At 37.8% G+C, this 15,827-nt stretch overlaps 16 protein-coding genes and 1 non-coding gene across 17 annotated transcripts; 10 read left to right on the top strand and 7 right to left on the bottom strand.

Annotated features, from left to right (window-relative positions):
• Positions 1-57: 57 nt before the first annotated feature.
• On the top strand, positions 58-599 carry NEPG_00405 (uncharacterized protein; the record flags this gene model as incomplete). The annotated part of the gene is made up of 1 exon (XM_013202782.1): positions 58-599. One exon carries the CDS (start codon positions 58-60, stop codon positions 583-585), a length of 528 nt encoding a protein of 175 aa, XP_013058236.1. The 3' UTR covers positions 586-599.
• A 242-nt stretch (positions 600-841) lies between these two features.
• Positions 842-913, top strand: NEPG_02684. Its single transcript has one exon. It is a non-coding gene; the product is annotated as a tRNA-Met (tRNA).
• A 25-nt stretch (positions 914-938) lies between these two features.
• On the top strand, positions 939-2,074 carry NEPG_00404 (uncharacterized protein; the record flags this gene model as incomplete). The annotated part of the gene is made up of 1 exon (XM_013202781.1): positions 939-2,074. The coding sequence occupies one exon, from the start codon at positions 939-941 to the stop codon at positions 2,058-2,060; it is 1,122 nt and encodes a 373-aa protein (XP_013058235.1). The 3' UTR covers positions 2,061-2,074.
• Positions 2,075-2,276: 202 nt separating this feature from the next.
• Positions 2,277-3,251, top strand: NEPG_00403 (uncharacterized protein; the record flags this gene model as incomplete). The annotated part of the gene is made up of 1 exon (XM_013202780.1): positions 2,277-3,251. One exon carries the CDS (start codon positions 2,277-2,279, stop codon positions 3,219-3,221), a length of 945 nt encoding a protein of 314 aa, XP_013058234.1. The 3' UTR covers positions 3,222-3,251.
• A 216-nt stretch (positions 3,252-3,467) lies between these two features.
• NEPG_00402 (pyruvate dehydrogenase type II alpha subunit) lies at positions 3,468-4,532 on the bottom strand (the record flags this gene model as incomplete). Its single annotated transcript, XM_013202779.1, has 1 exon — positions 3,468-4,532. The coding sequence occupies one exon, from the start codon at positions 4,530-4,532 to the stop codon at positions 3,468-3,470; it is 1,065 nt and encodes a 354-aa protein (XP_013058233.1).
• A 220-nt stretch (positions 4,533-4,752) lies between these two features.
• On the bottom strand, positions 4,753-5,424 carry NEPG_00401 (uncharacterized protein; the record flags this gene model as incomplete). Its single annotated transcript, XM_013202778.1, has 1 exon — positions 4,753-5,424. One exon carries the CDS (start codon positions 5,422-5,424, stop codon positions 4,777-4,779), a length of 648 nt encoding a protein of 215 aa, XP_013058232.1. The 3' UTR covers positions 4,753-4,776.
• Positions 5,425-5,493: 69 nt separating this feature from the next.
• Positions 5,494-7,168, bottom strand: NEPG_00399 (eukaryotic translation initiation factor 2 subunit gamma; the record flags this gene model as incomplete). Its single annotated transcript, XM_013202776.1, has 1 exon — positions 5,494-7,168. The coding sequence occupies one exon, from the start codon at positions 7,166-7,168 to the stop codon at positions 5,828-5,830; it is 1,341 nt and encodes a 446-aa protein (XP_013058230.1). The 3' UTR covers positions 5,494-5,827.
• Positions 5,534-6,004, top strand: NEPG_00400 (uncharacterized protein; the record flags this gene model as incomplete). Its single annotated transcript, XM_013202777.1, has 1 exon — positions 5,534-6,004. The coding sequence occupies one exon, from the start codon at positions 5,534-5,536 to the stop codon at positions 5,825-5,827; it is 294 nt and encodes a 97-aa protein (XP_013058231.1). The 3' UTR covers positions 5,828-6,004.
• Positions 7,169-7,425: 257 nt separating the features above from the next.
• NEPG_00398 (uncharacterized protein) lies at positions 7,426-7,912 on the bottom strand. The gene has a single exon (XM_013202775.1). The coding sequence runs from the start codon at positions 7,875-7,877 to the stop codon at positions 7,512-7,514; it is 366 nt and encodes a 121-aa protein (XP_013058229.1). The 5' UTR covers positions 7,878-7,912; the 3' UTR covers positions 7,426-7,511.
• A 17-nt stretch (positions 7,913-7,929) lies between these two features.
• Positions 7,930-8,184, top strand: NEPG_00397 (uncharacterized protein; the record flags this gene model as incomplete). The annotated part of the gene is made up of 1 exon (XM_013202774.1): positions 7,930-8,184. The coding sequence occupies one exon, from the start codon at positions 7,930-7,932 to the stop codon at positions 8,182-8,184; it is 255 nt and encodes an 84-aa protein (XP_013058228.1).
• Positions 8,185-8,456: 272 nt separating this feature from the next.
• On the bottom strand, positions 8,457-9,326 carry NEPG_00396 (uncharacterized protein; the record flags this gene model as incomplete). The annotated part of the gene is made up of 1 exon (XM_013202773.1): positions 8,457-9,326. One exon carries the CDS (start codon positions 9,324-9,326, stop codon positions 8,583-8,585), a length of 744 nt encoding a protein of 247 aa, XP_013058227.1. The 3' UTR covers positions 8,457-8,582.
• Positions 9,327-9,367: 41 nt separating this feature from the next.
• Positions 9,368-11,328, top strand: NEPG_00395 (uncharacterized protein; the record flags this gene model as incomplete). Its single annotated transcript, XM_013202772.1, has 1 exon — positions 9,368-11,328. One exon carries the CDS (start codon positions 9,368-9,370, stop codon positions 11,279-11,281), a length of 1,914 nt encoding a protein of 637 aa, XP_013058226.1. The 3' UTR covers positions 11,282-11,328.
• A 421-nt stretch (positions 11,329-11,749) lies between these two features.
• On the top strand, positions 11,750-13,258 carry NEPG_00394 (uncharacterized protein; the record flags this gene model as incomplete). The annotated part of the gene is made up of 1 exon (XM_013202771.1): positions 11,750-13,258. One exon carries the CDS (start codon positions 11,750-11,752, stop codon positions 13,256-13,258), a length of 1,509 nt encoding a protein of 502 aa, XP_013058225.1.
• Positions 13,259-13,266: 8 nt separating this feature from the next.
• NEPG_00393 (ribosomal RNA assembly protein mis3) lies at positions 13,267-14,194 on the top strand (the record flags this gene model as incomplete). The annotated part of the gene is made up of 1 exon (XM_013202770.1): positions 13,267-14,194. One exon carries the CDS (start codon positions 13,267-13,269, stop codon positions 14,149-14,151), a length of 885 nt encoding a protein of 294 aa, XP_013058224.1. The 3' UTR covers positions 14,152-14,194.
• Positions 14,195-14,218: 24 nt separating this feature from the next.
• Positions 14,219-14,558, bottom strand: NEPG_00392 (uncharacterized protein; the record flags this gene model as incomplete). The annotated part of the gene is made up of 1 exon (XM_013202769.1): positions 14,219-14,558. Exon 1 carries the CDS (start codon positions 14,543-14,545, stop codon positions 14,219-14,221), a length of 327 nt encoding a protein of 108 aa, XP_013058223.1. The 5' UTR covers positions 14,546-14,558.
• Positions 14,558-14,716, bottom strand: NEPG_00391 (uncharacterized protein; the record flags this gene model as incomplete). The annotated part of the gene is made up of 1 exon (XM_013202768.1): positions 14,558-14,716. One exon carries the CDS (start codon positions 14,714-14,716, stop codon positions 14,558-14,560), a length of 159 nt encoding a protein of 52 aa, XP_013058222.1.
• Positions 14,717-14,734: 18 nt separating this feature from the next.
• NEPG_00390 (DNA repair protein RAD51) lies at positions 14,735-15,801 on the top strand (the record flags this gene model as incomplete). The annotated part of the gene is made up of 1 exon (XM_013202767.1): positions 14,735-15,801. The coding sequence occupies one exon, from the start codon at positions 14,735-14,737 to the stop codon at positions 15,758-15,760; it is 1,026 nt and encodes a 341-aa protein (XP_013058221.1). The 3' UTR covers positions 15,761-15,801.
• Positions 15,802-15,827: the final 26 nt, after the last annotated feature.

The raw sequence follows: 15,827 nt of genomic DNA, 5'->3' as shown, positions 1-15,827 counted from the left end.
ACCCCTAGAAGCACCAAATATTCCATCTATAAATAGACACAAAAAATATTTCTGAAAATGTCTGAGCACACTCTCTTCCACGTCTTCAACGTACCAAGAGAGGCATTCACACAAGACCTTCTCAAAAGTAGCTACTACACTCTGATAAAGCAAGTGCACCCAGACAAACTGGGCACCGCCAGCACACCAGCAGATGCAGCACAGTTCATCAATAAAGCATACAAAGTTCTAAGTAACGACTATATTCGCAGTATATACGAATACTCACTAGATAATAAAAGAAATCTAGTAGAGCGAGAAATCCCGAAGGAGCTCAATGCAGGGTTTACAACCGTCCTAGACTTAGAGAAGGAAAGAATAGGGTGCAATAAAGGCCTTGTCACCCCAGAATTTTTAGATGAAATACTTAGTCTAGAAGATAGAATAGAAAATAGTGCAGGAGATGCCCTCAGTGAAACAGAAGAATATATTCTAAAAGAAATTGAAAATTGCAAGAATAATAAAAAAGATGTAAAGGCACTTGCCAGGTGGAGATACTACAACAGAGTGCTAGACATAATTATGCAAAAAAAAATGATTGAATAGAAATATTTAGAAGTACTCAGAAATATTAATAAATTAGTCTTTTGTATAATAAGCATTTGTACTCACACAGAAATAGAGGAATAATTTCGGGGTATAATACATAATGGCATAAATATTTTAATTTTAATTTTTATTATATTTTAAAATTATATTAGTACAGTAGCAGGCATATTAAATAGAACTGTTCTGTGTATAAATAGGCGTATTCTAGTGGTATGTGTATAGATACGGGGATATCCGTAATTTATAATTAGACAGCACTGTGGCGCAATGGCAGCGCGCTGGGCTCATAACCCAGAGGTTGTAAGTTCGAGCCTTACCGGTGCTATTTTTTTTTGAGTTTGTTTCTACCCATGCACATATTTGTTTCATTTCCTGTTGATGAAGAGGTCAGTGACGAGCTAATTCTGTCAAATGTTCGAAAGGGCCTTGGGTCTTTAGGGAAAGACTGCGATCTGCTTTCTTTTCCTAAAATAGAAAGTGACTCCATTGACTGTCTCTTTGATTCGGAAGAGCGAATCCTCACAATAGAGAATCTTTTGGAGGACATCATTAGAAAGTACAACACAACTTATCATGCACTTACGCAGAAGGTTTTAGTTGACACTGATGTTCTTGGGAGGGGCTTTGACTACTTTCTTAAGTCTTTTTCGTGGGATTCTATAAAATACCCTCTGACGCTGAAAATGCCAGAGCTTCTTTCAATTATAGAGAATGAAATAATGGAGGCGATAGAGGCGTTGAAAGAGAAGGAGAAGACGTACACAGATGAAAAAAAGCACCGGGCAGAGACGGCATCTACAGTTTGCCGGATGTATGATGCAGATATAGACGAGATAGAGCACATGGCTGTGGATGATGATGAGGCTTGCGGGCCTTTTTTCAAGAGATACTACATTGGTGTATATGATAAGCTAAGGGATAAAGACATAGAAACACTTTCAAGCATAAATGGCTTATTTATAGAGTCTGGGAAGATGGTCAAAAAGTGCGATGATGGTGAGATATACCAGTCACTCGGCAGGAATGACTGCGAGGAGGATATCATAAAAAGCCTGGAAGAGCACGGCTTCATTGCTGCACAGCCCAAGCACACAAAGGAAGAGTACTTGCGCCAGAAGGAAGAAGAAAAAGAAAGTGCTGCACATCTCATGGAAACAGAGTGCGAGTACGAACGGCTTATTCTGGGACGGCTTCCTTCTTTGTATACTCTTCTGCTGCATGTCAAGCACCTTGGGCTTTATATAGAGTCTGTGCTGCGGTACGGCCTTCCTGCAACCTTCTGTTTTTTCACACTTGAGAGTAAGCACGGGAATAAGGTAATACATAAGTGGAAAAAACTGGCAGCCTCCTGGAAATATTCTAATAGAATAGCAGCGGTGGAAAAGACAACCATCTCAGAAGACAATGCGGCTCTGCATGATTTTGTATACAAAATGATCGGAGACTTCAATTTGGAAGAGATTAAAGAATAAAGATCTTACAGGATATGTTTGCAGGTGATATAGCTCATCTAGTTTACAGTGCATTAATTTGCAGGTGCTTGTTTTTATTTAGCATGTCATTGGTGCACAGCGGGTGTACTGATTGGCCTATCTTAAAAGTTCATAAAATATACTTGTCCGTTGTGAAACAATCTTAAGCCAATTCCCAGGGATTGAATAAATAGAAAATGAAACACATTTCAGATAATGGATGAAGTACAGCGCATAAAACCCATACTTCAGTTGGAGAAATATAAAACACTTGAAAATACGTTAAAAAAAAGAGAGACTAATACGCCCGAAGATTATGAAACAGAAAACATAAGCGCGAATAGAATAGCCCTGCCCACGCATGTGTCACAGGACGAAGAGATATTTTGTCGCATATGCTACTCATACGAGAGTCCGCTTGGGCTATTAAATGATCTGGTAAGTCCGTGTGGGTGCAAGGGAACCATAAAGTACGTGCACAGGTACTGCCTGCGCATATGGAGGTTTAAAGGAAAGATGGTCAAGGACATAAAAGTGTGTGAGCAGTGCTTCTGCGAGTACGTTGTTGATGATGAAAAACAAGTCGGGAAATTTATAGTGGCAGTGTCGACAGCTGCCATTATGATTTCTCTCTTGGTTCTCACGAGTATATTTATCTCTTCATCTGCAGACACTGCTAAGTTTATTCTTAATGATATTTACACGTATATGTACGGAAATTCAAAAATGGTCTCATTTGATGACCCAATCCTTGTGTGCAATATGGACAGTATTATTGCAAGAAAGAACAGTGAAAATCCTCTGCGGAGTACATTTGTGCTTAAAAAGATAGAAGGCACTGCATCTGGTGAGCACGAGCACTTTGCAAGTATCAAGAAAAAGTATATATACAGCCTAAAGAACATACACCTGCTGGATGTAGAAAAGAGCGACTTGTTTTTAACATGCACCACACTTGGTGTCACATATACAATTCTTTGTGAGGACAACCCTATTCTATTCATTAACTTTATGCTCTCGTTCTGGAGGATTATCTCATTTGATACGCTCTTTGACTGGGCTTTATACGGAATGATAAATCTGTACATATACACTCAAATGTTTGAAAAAATATATAAGTGCATAGACAACTATTGCATGTATGCAATTAATGTCTATTAGTCAGTATACTTGGTCAGATATAATAAAGCATACTTAAATCTCAGATTGTTTATTTTCTGATTATTTCGTGTGTTAATTCTGCATTGTTTAAGAATTCATGCAGTGCTTTACGCCATTTTTCATTATTTTGGGCTATTTTCTCTATGCGCTCTATATTATTTAAAATGTGTCTGTGGAGACTTTTATTTATTTATTGTAGGCTGCTAAATAAAAAAATAAAGAAATTTCAATTTATTCTGATAGTACTCAAAGAAGAATGTCCGTATACAGATCGGCTGCTGTGCACCTGGGAGAGTCAATGGAGATGGCTTTGATTTTACTCATTTCACTTTTAGCTGATTCATTAAGTTCATCTACTATTTTATCTGCATCTGGGCCAATGTACTGCTTAATCCATTCAATTGAGTCATTCTTGCTCTTTTCATCTACCTCTGTTGAACTTCTATATCCTGTGAATGCATCTGTCATAGAGTGATTGTTATACCTGTATGTAGAGCATTCTATAATGATGGGTCCTTTTGTCAGGGCGTGTTCTTTTGCATACTTAAATGCGCCTGCAACAGTAAATACATCAGTGCTGTCCAAAAGAATTCCTGGCACAAAAGAGAATCTGTCGTATATGGTTGTTGATGCACTTGCTCTGCACACGGGAGTACCCATTCCGTACTGGTTATTCTCACACAGGAAGATAATTGGCAGCTTCCACAGTGCTGCCATATTAAGAGACTCGTACACCTGGCCTTGGTTTGATGCACCATCACCAAATGCAGCAATTGTTACGTTCTTGCACTCAAACACATTCCAAATATTATTTGTCCACTCACCAACTACTTTTTCATTAGCTGTTTGTTTTTTAGAGAGCGGATTGTTTCTTACTGCGCGATACTTCTCTGCAAAAGCAATGCCCAGACCAAGAGGTACCTGCGCACCAACAATCCCATGCCCGCCAAAGAACCTGTCCCCATAGAGATGCATTGATCCTCCCTTTCCGCGCGCGCATCCGTCTATAGACCCAACTTGTTCGCAGACTATTTCTTTTGCATCTATTCCTGAGATAAGTGCAAACGGGTGACACCTATAACTCGTGATTAAAACATCTTTAGGATCAAGAATCAGCTCAATCCCTGCAGAGATAGCTTCCTGCCCCATTGCGAGATGACAAAATCCTCGGATCTTTTTATCCTTATACAAATCGTGCAGTATAAGTTCCATATGCCGAATTCTGGTCATTGTCTTACACGCAGAAATCGCCTGCTCCTTTGTGTGCGGCAGTACTTCTGGCTGGTCCTTTAAAAGATGCAATTTATACATATTTTAAAATAAACAATAGGATATTTAATATGAAAATAGAATTTGATTATTAATAATCATAAACCTAAAATGCACGCACTGATAATTACAATAATACTGATAATTAATAGTAATTTCACAGTACACTGCACGTATTAAAATGAATTCTATTCCCTGCTCTATAACTGTACAGTATTTATATTAGAAGAGTCTTTTGCTTGAATAGTCATATAAATTAGTACTCAATTTATTTTATATCTTTGGGTTAATTACTCTCTGGTTTTCCCCCAAATTTTGCAATCATATTATAGCATGCATTGTATCCTCTGCATATATACATGTCCTTCATACTGATACTCATTTTTTTCAGTTGTTTTTTCTCTTTTTTACTGATCTTGGATTTCATTGCTTTTTTAATTTCACTCTTCTGTGATATGTATACTCGCATACCATCAAACACAACCAGTGTAAATATAACACTAAAAATCAATACACCAATAGATGGCATGACAATGGGTACGCGTGCTTTCTTGTGCGTTCTAGACTTGTAATTCTCCATGAACTGTGGGTGTGCTTCATCTAGTATCCAATCGTACGCCTTTCTTAATTTTGGCTGTGTGAGTATTTGGTACCCATTGACTATTATTGATTTTGCTTCCATTTCAGACAAGTTCTTTCCGACTGGCATGGACCTTCCCTTTATTTTGGATATGTAACACTCCTTTATAAGCTTTGATTGGCTTTTGGTAATTTCTTGCCTGCTTGCGTTTCTGTCTATATTAAATAGCGAGAATATAGTTGTGTGTCCGGCATCTTGTAATGCCTTTATGTACAGCGCAACTTGCTCTATTTCCTTGTATGACATGCACTGGCACATTCCCAGGATAAACAGTAGAAGTATTCCCAATCTCATATTTATTCCAGGATAAAAAATTGCTGAATTTAAATAATTTCAGCTAATTAATAAATTAAATGACTTGCTCGTGCGTATAAGTTTATTCAAATATGAAAAAATAATTTGCATGGATACGCTACAGACGCATAAAGTAGTAATTACTGAAGACAAGCTGTCCAACTCCATAGAAATCAGCATAAGAGATGAAGATCATACAATTGGAAATGCGCTAGCATCTGAACTGCAAAAAGAAAAGGATGTTTCTTTTTCTGCGTATAAAATACCGCATCCACTGCAGAATATTCTAAAGGTGAAGGTGGTTGTTGAGAAGTCAGAAGATCGGCCTATTGAATTTGTTAAGGCATCTTTAGACCATCTTATTAGTGACTGTGATTCTATGCTATCCCAAATATATAAATAACTACTCTTCCAGAATTGGAATGCTTGTTCCTTTCTCTATTTTGCCTGCTCCAATGAGCCTCCAGTGCCCGCTAAGTTTTCGTGAGATGCTTAGTGTGGCGCCTATTTCTGCGCATATTGGGGTGGCTAAAATGAATGAGGCGGTATCTTTTGATGCCGCAGTTATTTGAATACGGCTAGAACTGCTGCCTATGTTTATTAAGAGCTGTTCCTTTATTGCGAGCGGCTTGCCCAGTGCGGGCATCTGTGCAGTGAGTTTTTCAAATAAATGGTAAGTTATGCTTAGCTCTCTGTATACCTCAGGGAGGGTTCCGGGCCTTCCCAGAACTTGCCCAACTAATTTATCTCCTCTACAGAAGAATGGGTCTAATTCAGTTCCAATTCCCACGAGCCCTCCTGGAACGGCTACTTTAAGGACATTTGACTCTGCAAAAAGAGAGACAATTTTTGTTCTGACTGGCTTACATACTAGCTTTCCCTTGACTTTCTCTAGTACACCTGGTCTTATTTCTAATTCTTCTCCAGCCTGTATGTACCCGCTGGTTAGACACCCTCCAATAACACCTCCTTTATAATCTGATGGCTTGCATCCTGGCTTGTTTATATCAAATGATCTAATTACTTGCACTTGTGGTGGTCTATCATACTCTCTCTGCGGCACTGGGATGTAGTTAACAATGTAGTCCAGAATTGCATCAAGATTGCAGCCAATCTGGGCTGATGTGGGTATAATGGGTGCCTGGCTCACTGTTGAATCTTTTATGAAGTCTTCAATTTGGTCGTGATTTTCTAATGCCTGCTCTCTTGATAGAAGATCTATTTTATTCTGGAGTATTATTACTCTGTTAAGATCTACTACATCTATTGCGTTAAGGTGCTCTATAGTCTGTGGCTGTGGACATTGCTCGTTTGCTGCTATAATCAGTATGGCAGCATCCATAATTGCTGCCCCGGTGAGCATTGTGTCCATAAGCACTTCGTGCCCAGGACAGTCTACAAATGAAACGTGCCTTTCCAGTGTAATGGTTCCTGTACAGCTCTTTGTTTTGCAGGACTTTGGCGGTTTCTGGGTGCTAGATGTGGAGATGTAACACTCTGGCCTTTTACATATTCCTCCAGTGCATTTATATATCTTTGCATTTGCATATCCCAGCTTAATGGTTATGTTTCTTTCTAATTCACTTTTAAATCTTACTGTTTTCACACCACTGATTGCTCTGACAATGGTTGACTTTCCGTGGGCCACATGCCCAATCATTCCTATGTTGACTGTTGCCTGGTTTTTCATGATATCCTGGCTAATCGGTCCTAGCTCTATTCCTTCAATGACTGTTGTCTGCATAAAATAAAAAAGCCACGGTATAATTAAATACACACAAACAGCTTAAATAAAAAATACCAGAAAACAAAGAAATTCCAAAAAATACATAAATACCGTTTACACACCAAAATATCAGACAAACCCATTATACAAATACAATAAATCGTATATTAATGGACTGTTCTGTGCACTTCTTCTGTATATTCATAAAATAGGTTATTATTATATAATAAATTGGTTTATTATACGTATGAATATATCTAGAGTAATTTCCTAGTCGTCTGTATATTTATTAGATTGCTTCAAGCCATGTAAGTATACGTTAAAATACCAGTATACACTTTCTAAAAATTCTTATTTCTATTTATGCATATAAAATATGCTGTAATGCTCCTTCAAATGAAAATATAGAGACAGATTTTGCATCTATAATAGGATACTCCTGTGGTGCAACAGATTGCAACTTTCCAATGACCTGTAGCTGTAGATTTTCTCTGTCTTCTTTTTTTATTATTCTGTTAACTACTTCATTCGGAATACTTTCTAAATTTAGAATACCCTTCCCAGATATATCCTCTACTAAGTATTTAGTTCTTGTTATTCTTCTTTCTATTACTACTCTAAAAAGTCCCTCTTCAGTCCTTCTTCCATGGATGAATTCAATTGACTTGCGACAGAATATTCCACTCTCACTAATTCTGCTTATACTTCCGTATGTCTCTCCCTCCATTCTTATGATGTACCCAGCGTAGTTAACTTTCGTTTTACTTTTAAATTAAAATATGCTTATTCTTGCAAATATTACCAAAGCAGCCATTGGTGCACTGAAAGAGTACATCACATTTATGGGTGCAATGACCACAACTGAAGCAATGAACATTTTGAACATTCCAGTCGAACAAGAACTGTCCCACAGCATAATTAAACAGAATGCAGAAAGACTAACAAAAAAGAATAAAAATGCATTGCCAGCTTCTCTCTATATACTAAAGAAAATAAAAAGTGCAGAGGCAGTTCTTCTCAGAGAGATAGAATAAGTGTAATAAATAATATTTAATTAATTATACAATTTAAAATCATTTTTGTTGTATGCTAAGATTAGCATTTGTGTAGCACAAATTAAATCAGAAATATTTGTTGACACAATATGTCAACATAAATTAAATTGATTATACGGTCTACAAATGCGTATACAAATTCAATAAAAGTCAAAGTTTAAGAATGCCTTTCCTAAGAAAAAAACTATTTTTATATAATTTCTTATTATATTCTCTTATTATGGTGCATCTGATGAAAATAAAAATAGTTTATTCTTGCGTATTTATGCATTATAAAAATATAAAAGCATTTGCTATCTTGGGTTGCTTGGATACATGTTTTCTCTAAAGAAATAATTTTTATAAAAATAATACATTTCTTATCTATAACGAATTACTTAATTTAACAGTAAATTCTTGGTGTGCCCTGCTTCAAAGTCTTCCCTAGTATTTACCTCTTTTATTTCAAAGTAGTTTATCATTATGGTTAGGACTGCTCCAACATATACAATATCTGAGTCTGGGAGCAGATTATGTGGCATGTAAGAAGAGAAATAATTTGGGAACAAGGCCAATCTATACCCTCTATCAGCACATTCATCAGACATACTTTCTTCCGATGTAGATATAATACTTCTCTTATTGAGTTCTTCAAGCATTTTATCTACCAATGGTTTTGTTCCTTTAATAAAAATGGTTGGTGTAGAACTTTTGTACACAGAAGAGTGCAGCGTCTCCAAAATTTTATCAAGAGCCACATCGTATGTAGATGTTCTAGTAATGGAGTGTGCGCAGTTTAGACTGGACTTGGCCACTAGATCTACAGACCACAGAATAGAGTCATTTGATGCATTTTCAACAGAGACCACGCATAGATTCTGAACACCCAAAGCAAGAGAGGTTGAAACAGAAGAGTACATGACAGACATAGACTCTATACTGGACTCTTTAAAGAAGTATTTTGATATCTTGTAAATATCTATCTTATCAATGTTGCTACTAACAAGAATAAACACGTGCAGCTTTCCTTCTAAGTGACCAATAACCTCTTCCTTCGTGCACTCTTTAAACGAAATACCAGTAGAAAACACTCTATAAACACCAATTCCATTGATCTCAATTATAATAACTTCTGGTTCCATGCTAATAGCAAATAAAAAGAAAAAAATTTAGGGGAACAAATATGAAAAATAGCTCTGCGTATGAAGGCGAACAAAGCAAGAATTTCTTAAATAATGCGCACATAGAGAACAGCGAAGTATTATTAAGAAGCATGGAGGAGAGAAGGACCAAAAGCACAAATCTTACAAATACAAAAGAAGAAAACAAAAGCATTATAGACATGCAACGGGCAGTTATAGATAATGCAGACGTGGCGGATGGAGGGGATAAAGACGCGAATAAGAATGAAGATCTGAAGAAAGATGAAAATGAAAATGAAGACGAGGAGAATAAAAAAAATAAAGAAAACAAAGAACAGGAAGCAGACGAACCATCTACAGGAAGAAATTTTATTCCCAACAGAAATAATGCGCAACAGACACCGCCAATGTTTGCACAAAGAGGTATGCCTGCTCAAAACAGAAGGCCTCCAGTCTATCCAAACATGCCTCCTAAGGCGCCTCTGAAAAGTCCAATTAGTTTGCAAACAATAGCCACAATTATTATGATTATATTCTTTTCGGCGAGTTTGTACTTTTTGTTCAAGACCCATGGAGGGCAGGGCGGCATGACTAATGGTGCGTCTAAGAAGGACTCATACTTCATGAAAAACTTTGACGAGTTGGCAGATAGGTATAGAAGGCTAAAGCCAAGTCAGTGTAAGCAGAGCGCGTATTATGGGCTAGATGAACAATTCAATAGTTACATTAAGTTAATTTTGCCCTACATAGAAGGTGGAGAAAATTCAGCCAGTTTATGCGGTGATAGAATGCTTACAAAGAATTTAATGGTTTATGGTATGCCTGGTACGGGAAAGTCATTTTTTGCTAGAAAGCTGTTCTTGTTGACAGCACTTAACATAAAAGCAGAGAAGCTTAAGAAGAAGTACCTAGTAAAGAATCTGAACATCAAGAACAAGAAAAATGCACACAGCATTATCAGAGAACTATACGACTGCGATGACACAATCGAGTTGTACCAAATAGATTCTGGAATGTTTTTGAACAAGCTAGTTGGTGAGTCCGAGGAAGCATTTAGAGTATTTAAGGAGTTTATTGAGTGGAGACAGAAAACAATTCCTGTGTTTGTATTTATAGATGAAGCCGAGTCGGTTTTCAGCACTAGAAAGTCATCAGATACTGGCGGTGGCGGGCAAATCGCGCTAAACTTAAAGACAATGTGGCTTACTTGGCTAGACGGAATACAGGCAAAAGAAGAAAGTCGAAAATTTCTTATAGCAGCAACGAATTTCTACGAATCAATTGATGATGCTTTAAAGAGAAGATTTGAATCAAAGCTTGGTATCCCTCTGTCAGTTAAATCAGACAGAAAGACTCTTTTGGAAAAGGAGCTGTTTAAAACAAAAGTAGTTGATGTAAGGGATCGCGTGGATAAGAATAAAATTTTAGCTGAAACTGAAGGAATTCAAGGGAATGACATGATGAAAATAGTTTATGACTTGAAAAAGAAAAAGAACAGCACTAAAACTCCGGTTTCTTTGAAAAAAGCACTAAACCACATACAAAAGCACAAAAAAATATTAAATCAAGCAGATGCAGAGAAAAAGGAAAAAGATAAAATGTATAAAAAGCATCAAATCCACGATGATACGAAAATGTCAAATCCTGATTCAATAATAACTACCCTTCATTGGGAGAAAACTGATTCAATCCCAGTTACCAAGCAAGAAATGATGAGTATTGAGGAGGAACTGGCTATGCAAACAGAGATAGATATTAAAGAGAATGAGGATCAACAAGAAATCATGGCTGGCCTAGGCATATCTTTGAACCATGATGATAGATCTTCTGATGAATTAAAAGGAAGCAGCCAAGACTCAGACAGCAGTTTAGAACAAGACGAGCCATTCAACGAGGGCATGCTTACAAGTGCAGGAAACTGGCTAGCAGGCGTTCTTGCAAAAATATCTTCCTAGTACAGCTATGTTTATGTATTAGAGAACCCGTGTCAATAAAACCAGCTATTTTATATACGTCAGGATTAAATCTTACCAATTCCCTACTTATACCATAATTTAACTGTTTAAATAATACCCATCAAATTAGACAAATTTATTAATTCCCGGATTAAACCGTGTGATAGTGTAATTATAGCCTTCTTTGGGCAATCTTTCAATTAAATCTAATTTTAATTATAGAATAAAAATAAAGGCGTATGTCGTAATTGGTTTCATGTACATATTTATTTTTGGTATACAATGTGTAAATTTATACTAAATTGTATGTATATGGCACAGCAGGAAATAGATGAATATGCTGTATTTATTAGTTATACTGGAGTATTATAGAAACTTCTGTATATGGCCTAAATAGTAATTTAAACAGAGTTTCTGAAGTGTTTCAGATTTCTATTTAATATTAATACGGATAACACATACACAATAATGAATTCTAAAGCCAATGAAGGAGAGTTTAAAATAGCCACCACGCCATCACAGAATCCATTCACTATTGATATCACAGAGTCGTCAGCACAGGAATCTCCCAGAGAGCAAAAAAGACAGCGAATAAAGAAGACAATTAAGGGAAAGAGGGAAAACACGATTAAAGCAGTATTTGGAGTTATTTTAGTCATAGTAGGAATAACCATCTACTTTATGCTAACAAATGTGTATACAGGTGTGTTTCCAAGCAAGTCTGCTGCAGTCTGCTGTATTATCTCTTTCTTGGCAAGTGCGTTCTGGTCTCTTCATATACTGCCACTGGAAATTACTTCAGTTGCTCTTATCCCAATAGTAATTATATCCAATATAATGGTGCCAGATAAAACTGGTGTACAGGGATGGATCAGTGGGTTTGTAATAGTCACGAAAATACTAGTATCTCCTGTTGTATTGCTACTAATGGGGAGCTGTCTTTTGTCTGTATACTTTCAGTGCAATGGCGGAGAGAAGATGGTTCTGCCGTATCTGATTGATGGGGGCAATATATATTCTAGTCTGTTCAGAAGTATGTTTCTATCCATAGTTCTTTCATCAATCATGTCAAACATCACTGCACCAATTATTATAATATCAATTCTTCAGAGCAGGCCACGGCCACCAAGCCCAGCAATTATTATGGGAGTAGCCATGGGCTCAAACATTGGGGGAATGGTTTTGCCCATAAGCAGTCCGCAGTCCATTCTTGGATCTGGTATTATAAGTGTCTCCTGGAGCAGGTGGATGTGGGTATCCCTTCCCACAGTTGCTGTATGCTTTTTATTTGTGTTCTCCTTAATAATCGCGTATTTCCCAAAACAGCCGCAGAGTGAGAACAATATCGTTATTGCAGGTGAACCGCAGAACTCTTCTCTTTTAATAATTGTGACGACTCTTTGCATTATTTGCTGGTCGCTCCCATCTATTTATTCAGGGCTAAAGTGGATATATGCACTGCCAGTGTGTGCACTTCTCATAACCAAAAGTGCCCGGAAAGTGTTTAACAGAAAGACTCTTGAAATTATTTCCATTGCTGTAGCAGGAACTGCAATTGGAAGGGGAATAAAAACCACTAAAATGCTAGAGAGTATGATCTCTGGATTAATCATAAGCAGCAAGGAAAGAAGTCTTCTATTTCTTCTAATTTCCTTGTCTTTTGTTATGCTCTGCCTCTCCTGCATAGTTTGCCACACTGTGAGTGCTGTGGTACTTCTACCTATTTATGAGAAGATAGGTATGTTTGTGGGAAGGCCAAAACTCATTGTTGCGATATCTGCCCTGGCTTGTTCTTGCGGTATGGCCTTCCCAGCAAGCGGATTCCCGAATATTTTAGCAAGCTCATTTAAATCACCAAATGGAAAAAGGTTAGTGAGCTCAAAAGATTTTATTTTAATTGGAACAATTTCAACCATTGTCTGCTGGATTTCCATTTTAACTGTTTCTCTGTTTTTTATGGTCATAGCAAAGTTTTAAATTTTTACATGGCAACTGCAAATTGCTTAGCTCAGAACAAAGAGAAAAAAGAAAGGAGAGAAAAAAGAGATGTCCCAGACGACATTCAAAATTACAAGCCAGAGCCATTCACTGAGAAAGGGCTCAAACAGTTTCTAGAGACAAGCTCATTTGAAGTTATGTTCCCAAAGCACAGAGAGAAGTACATCAGAGAGACAGAGGAGTACATAAGAAAGGCACTTGCCCAGAGAAGGCTTGCACTGATCGTGGACTATCACGAGCTAATACTTAAAGTAGAGACCACACCGCACACAAGAGACCCATACGTGATTATGGAGGGGAGGGATGCTTTGAAGTTAGTGAGCCGAGGTGTACCTCTGGAGAAGGCAATAAGAGTATTTGAGGATGGAATAACCCATGATATCATTCCCATAAATGTATTTACCAGAAACAAAGAAATATTTTTAAAAAGAAGAGAGCGTCTTATAGGCCCACGCGGGAATACCATAAAATCACTAGAGCTACTGACAGACTGTTACATTCTTTCATTTGGAAACACCGTGAGTGCAATAGGCAACTACAAGAGTTTAAAAGAGGTAAGAAATGTTGTTACAAAGTGCATGGAGAACATACATCCGATCTATGAGATAAAGAAGTTAATGATACGGCGAGAGCTTGAAAAAGATCCAGCACTTAAAACAGAAAACTGGGAGAGGTACATGCCGCAGTACAAGAAGACACACAGTAAAAAGAGAAAGGTCACGATAGTAGAAAAAACCTACAGAAACACTTTCCCAGAGCCAGAGCAGAGAAAGCAAGACAAAGAGATGATGAGTGGCACGTATGTTCATAAAGACAGGCCAAAAAAGAATTCCAGCCCAAACACAAAGAAAGAATCCACAGAGGATATCTAAAAGTGAATATTAACAGACAAATAATAGAAATAAAATTAAAATAGGTAATTATATACTGATTTAGTAATTAAAAGAAGTACGAGGGCCGGGATATGTTAATACCGCACTCTTTCAGGGCATTCTCCACATCGGACAGAGTGAGAGTGAGCTTTTTCTCTTTTGGTGTTTTTTTTTCTTTCAGCGATGCCCTCTTTGCGATTTTGTGGTATTGGTAGGCGCATGTGGCCACGTCAGTAATTAGCTTTTGTGCTATAAGAGAGACCAGTTTTTTAATCTTTGGATCATCTGTTGCCAGTCCTGCTTTAGTGAAGCAGTGGTCTAGCACGACATCTGGGATTAAAGGAATAAAAGAGTCAAGCCCCTCATTTATTTTGTTGAATGTGCTGTCGTCCATAAAAGAAAAAAACTATCCAATTCTTGTACCAATGGATGGGGCAAGGGCAGTGGCCATATCTATTGTATCTCCCCATTTAAGAACATTTTCTTTTCTTACTTCTTGTTTCTCTGTTTCTTCGGTTATTTTCTGTGAGAGTTCATCTATGGACACTCTTTGCAATATAAACATGCATGTTCTAGTTTTTTTATGCCTTTAATGGAGAAAGAGAATGACATCTTTGAGGAGCAGTCAGGAGAAATGATGCAGTCGTATCACACTCCGATTGAAATACTTAAGGAAGGAGGAATATCTGCAGCAGATATAGGAAAGCTAGTGGAATGCGGGTTCAGGAGTGTAGAGAGTGTGGCATTCTCCCCCAGGAAGAAGCTATTAAGCATTCGAGGGTTTGCAGAGGCGAAGGTTGACAAGATAGTAAAAGAGGCAACGAAGCATGTTGAGCTAGGGTTTCAGACAGCCGAGGTAGTGCACCAGAAGAGGCTGCAGATGAAGATGATCACCACAGGATCGAGTGAGCTGGACAAGTTACTTGGTGGGGGCATTGAGACGGGATCTATTACAGAGCTATTTGGGGAATTCCGTACGGGAAAGACTCAGCTGTGCCACATGCTTGCTGTTACGTGCCAGCTACCAACAGAGCTTGGTGGGTGCAATGGGAAGGCGGTGTACATAGACACTGAAGCTACATTTAGATCAGAAAGGCTGATTGAGATAGCCAAAAGATATCAGCTAGATCCAAATGTAGTACTTTCAAACGTATGTGTTGCCAGAGCGTATAATGTAGACCATCAGATTGAACTGGTCAAGCAGGCAGGAAGTCTAATGGCATCTGGCGAGTATCGTCTATGCATTGTTGACTCTATTATAGCCCACTACAGAACAGACTTTTCTGGCAGAGGTGAGTTGAGTGCCCGGCAGATGCACTTGGGAGTATACTTAAGATCACTAATGCAGCTAGCAGATGAGTACAATGTTGCCATTGTAATAACCAACCAGGTTGTTGCACAGGTAGATGGAGCCGCATCTATGTTTGGAGGTGATACAAAGAAGCCAACAGGTGGGCATGTCTTAGCACACGCCAGTGCCACCAGGCTGTACTTAAGAAAGGGAAGAGGTGATTTAAGAATATGCAAGGTGTACGACTCACCTTCTCTTCCAGAATCTGAAGCCACTTTCAGGATTATTAAGGAAGGTATCACAGATGGAGAAGAATAATAAACTAATTTATCCAATTTCATATTTTATAAGACCGTAATAAGCCGTACACCTTATAAATAAAATC

The sequence above is a fragment of the Nematocida parisii genome, assembly GCF_000250985.1.
Source record: "Nematocida parisii ERTm1 unplaced genomic scaffold supercont1.1, whole genome shotgun sequence".
Classification (NCBI taxonomy): domain Eukaryota; kingdom Fungi; phylum Microsporidia; genus Nematocida; species Nematocida parisii.
The sequence above is the reverse complement of the archived record's forward strand: the minus strand, read 5'-3'. Positions and strand labels throughout refer to the sequence as shown.

Coding starts and splice junctions, on each gene's coding strand:
- NEPG_00398 (XM_013202775.1), bottom strand. CDS start 7,877: ATGGAGGGAGAGACATACGGAAGTATAAGCAGAATTAGTGAGAGTGGA.